The 4,327-nt window shown below is 42.5% G+C and overlaps 2 protein-coding genes across 2 annotated transcripts in view; one reads left to right on the top strand and one right to left on the bottom strand.

Annotated features, from left to right (window-relative positions):
* LOC106867811 (synergin gamma) overlaps positions 1-4,327 on the top strand; it is a 269,410-nt gene that overhangs the window by 133,520 nt on the left and 131,563 nt on the right. The gene's annotated exons all lie outside the window — the stretch shown is intronic.
* Positions 1-4,327, bottom strand: part of LOC106867813 (inner centromere protein A) — a 54,057-nt gene that overhangs the window by 3,787 nt on the left and 45,943 nt on the right. Inside the window, exon 8 of the mRNA XM_014912836.2 lies at positions 432-499. Within this exon, the coding sequence (XP_014768322.1) occupies positions 432-499 (68 nt within the window). The remainder of the gene's footprint in view (positions 1-431; positions 500-4,327) is intronic.

Below are 4,327 nucleotides of genomic sequence, written 5' to 3'. Positions count from 1 at the left end.
GCAAAATACCGAAAGGAACTTCACCTCTTATATCGCACCTTTCTTCCTCCTTTAACGCCGATGTGATATAATTTCCTGGGAGAGAAATACTTTTGCGGCTGAAGATAGCTTTGTATTGTAAATTATACACTGATATAAAGCTTGAAACACGTGTACCGCAGAATCCTTTGTGTTTTTGTTGTTATTTTTGGGATTTACAATTTATATATATATATATATATATATATATATATAAACTAATATGTAGTTTGATCTGGCATAAATCAACAGGTCCTGCACTGGTACTAATAATATTTTACTTCTTGTCAAACACTGCTCTCCTAAACAACAATACCATTACCACTGCCAGTGCTAACAACAAAGGACTATGTTAAATAATGAGATTACGATACATGAACTGCATAACAGAAATAGCATGGGTATGGACTTACTGTGGGATCCACCGGTTTTTGATCAGTTAATGGTTTTTCCTCATCTTTTCCTTTTTGGTTTGCTGCATCTAAATGGATTAGAAACGCTTTAAATAAGCTCATTGTTAGTTTTAATGTCCACTGTCTACAACAGTAGTTCTCAACAGGGGTCCATGTGGCCTAGCACGCCCATATAAGATTTTATTGTTGAAATTTATGTGCAATAAACACTTGTTTCTGTCTTCATTCCTGATCTCTCTCTCTCCCCAGCTGGGTAACCTTGTACCTCTTCTACAGCAAGACACCTGTTTCTGTCTCACTCTAACCTTTCATCATCTGACACAAGATCCAATGCCTCTTCCCCTCCCAAAAGATTTTTGTCTTGCAGGTTATTTGGTGACCCTGTCAGTGCAGGTGCCACTTAAAAGCATCCAATCTACACTGTAAAATGATTGGTGTTCAGAAGGGCGTCCAGCTGAAAAACTTTGCCAAAACTAACTTCACCTGTGCTTGTACCATGTAAAAAGCACTAGGTCTACACTACTGAGAGGTTGGTGTTAGGAAGGGCATCCATCTGTAAAAATCCTGCCAAAACAGTCAAAGAAGTCTGGTGCAGGCTTCTGCTTGACCAGCTCCTATCAAACCGTCCAACCCATGCCAGCATGGAAGGCAGACGTTAAACAATGATGATGATGATCCCTATTAGTATTTAATTATAAAAATACAATAAGGCTTTTTTTTAATATTGAATTAAGGGTGTCCAGCAGAGTAAAACAGGAACCAAAGGATTCCAGAGGGGAAAAAATGGTTCAGAACCATTGGTCTATAAATAGAACAGAAAAAGATATACATAATCACAGACAGGAACATGTTGAGCTACTGCTATGGATGTTGTCATCTACAACAGTGTTACCACTATCAACACTATTGCCATCACTATCATCATTATCAGTTTATGTCCAATTTTCCATGCATATCATCATCATCATCATTTAATGTCTATTGTCCATGCAGGTACGGGTTGGACAGTTTGACTGGGCTGACACGCTGGAAGGCTGTACCAGGCTCTGGTCTGATTTGGCATGGTTTTCTATGGCTGGATGCCCTTCTTAATGCCAACCACTCTGTGTGACACCGAGGTGCTTTTATGTGCCACCAACATGGGTGCCAATTTGTGTGACACCAGTATTTACCAAGATTGTGATTTTGTATGGCATTATGTTCTCAAGCACAACATAATGCCAAAGGTCTTGATCATTGCCTCTGTGAAGCCCAACACTCAAAAGGTGTTCACCAGCATGGGTGCACTTGGCTTGACAAGTCCTCTTGACAAGCACAGCGCATTGCAAAAGGTCTTGGTCACTAGACATTGCCTCTATGAGACTCAAAGTTCGAAATCATGCTTCACCACCTTGTTCCATGTCTTCCTGGGTCTACCTCTATCACAGATTCCCTCCACAGTTAGAGATCAGCACTTCTTTACACAGCTGTCCTTGTCCATATGCATCACAGTCGTCTCTCTTGCACACCACATCTGATGCCTCTTATGCCTAACTTTTCTCTCAAGATGCTTACACTCTGCTCAACATGCACACTGACACTGCACAGCCAGCGAAGCATACCAGCTTCATTTCTTTCAAGCCTACACATGTCCTTGGCTGTCACAACCCATGTTTCACTGCCATGCAGCATATCTGTTCGCACACAGGCGTCAAACTATCTGCTTTTCACTCTGAGAGAGAGACCCTTTGTTGTCAGCAGGGGTAGAAGCTCTCTGAACTTTGCCCACCCTAATCTTATTCTCATAGCTACACTTTTGGAGCATCTACCTCCACTACTAACTTCATTACCTAGATAACAGAAGCTATCTACTACCTCTAGCCTTTCCCCACTGGCAGTTGATGGAGCTTATTTTCTGCCCATTTTCAGTGTTTATTGTACCTGTGCATCTTCCACATACAAAAACTAGTTTCCCTGTTAACCTTCTTCTCATATTGTTGCACCTTTTATGTGTTCAAAGCTTACACTGGGTGCATCTTACAGAGTTTCTATCGATGCCTTTCTTACAGATCGAGCAGGGCCATCTATTTGAAGGGATTTGTGATCTGTCTGCCTTCCTACTTACTAAGACTTTGGTTTTTGCTAGGTTAACTCTAAGGCCTATAGTTCAGGTAGTGATTCAGCTATAAGAGCAAGGTCATCAGCATAGAGGAGCTCCCAGGGGCAGCCTGTCTTGAATTCCTCTGGTATTGCCTGGAAGACTATGATGAACAAGAGGGGGATGAACACTGCTCCTTGGTGAACCCCTACTTGTACCCTGAATTCTTCATTGTACTCATTGCCAACCCTCACCTTACTGGTAGCATCTCTGTACATGGCTTGTACAGCTCTCACCAACCACTTGTCTATCTCTAGTTTCCACATTAACCACCAGATAAGGGGCCAGGGGACTCTGTCAAAGGCTTTCTCCAAGTCAACAAAGGCCAAGTACAGAAGTTTATCTTCGGTTATATATTTCTCCTGCAGCTGTCTCAGTGGTGCTTTTCCCTGGCACAAAACCATACTGTATCTCATCTAAGCTAACTTTCCCCCTAATTAGTTGGGCTATGACTCCCTCCGTAACTTTCGTCACCTGATCCAACAATTTGATACCTCTGTAATTATTTCTATCTAAGGCATCACCTTTACCGTTGTAGCAGTTGACTATAGTGCTGCTACACCTGTCATTGGGTATGACTCCTTCATGAACCACCTGATTTACAACACGGGTGACTAGACCATAACCGACACCACCAGATATTTTAAGCATCTCAGCAGAGATTACGGATGGGCCGGGGGCTTTTCTTGTCTTCATATCCTTAATTGCTTTATCTACCATGGAGCTGTCGATTTGAGTAGCTGGTCCCTCAATTGGGTCAACATTTGGCAAACTCTCCTCCTCCCACTTATTCTCTACATTCGGCAGTCCTTCATAATGGCATTTCCTAGCCTCTTTCTTTGCAGAATCATTACATGCAAGTGCACTATCATCCATACAGACACATTTCTCTCCTATGACATCATGATTTTCTGGAGTGGAACGTGAAACCTCTGCTGCTGACAAGTCACTTTATGTCCAATTTTCCATGCATATATGGATTGGAACTTGAAGCATCTGCCACAGACAGATCAGTATGGAGGTATCTCATCTCACAAGCAGCAGCTGCCTTTGAAGAGGATTGGCAGCAGTGTCTTGCTGCTGCAAGAGACAGATGTCTCAGGGCAGTGTCTGCCTAAATCCAGACAACTGACTATTGTTGCAACACCTGCAAGCGCCTGAGTGCTTTCAGCTCTGGACTGCAGAGTCACATGTGCTCTCATTACTGAGAACACAGTCTTTGTCATTGTCAGACACCGATGGACTACCAATAACATGGATTGGATGGTTCTTCTCCAGTACAGTATCTTGGCACCTGCTGTGGTCTTTTGTCATCTTCATTGCAAAGCTCAGTCAACTGAGGTCGGATTTCACCACTTCTGCCAAACTTTCCCTCCTCCATGGGGTTCTTCCACTCACAAACTCTTGGCACTTCTTTACCCATTTATCATCCTCTATACACATCATATGTCCACACCAACACAGACTTCTCTCTTTAACATGGCAACTGGTTCATTTGTGTTCCTTTGTTGATGCAAATCAAATGTTTGTATTGCACATCTATTGGAACAGGCCAAGTTTCAATGGCATGCAACATTGCACTCCATGCACAAACATCATACAATCAGCCCATCACTCTGTGACAAAATCCCTTTGTTGCCAGCAAAACTAATAACTGTATATACACGCATGGAGAGAGAGAGAGAGAGAGAGAGAGAGAAAGAGAGAGATAGAAAGAGAGAGAGAGAGAAAGAGAGAGAGAGAGAAAGAGAGAGAGAGA

This window comes from Octopus bimaculoides, chromosome 16 (assembly GCF_001194135.2).
Source record: "Octopus bimaculoides isolate UCB-OBI-ISO-001 chromosome 16, ASM119413v2, whole genome shotgun sequence".
In the NCBI taxonomy this organism is placed as follows: domain Eukaryota; kingdom Metazoa; phylum Mollusca; class Cephalopoda; order Octopoda; family Octopodidae; genus Octopus; species Octopus bimaculoides.
This window is presented reverse-complemented; position numbering and strand designations above follow the sequence as displayed.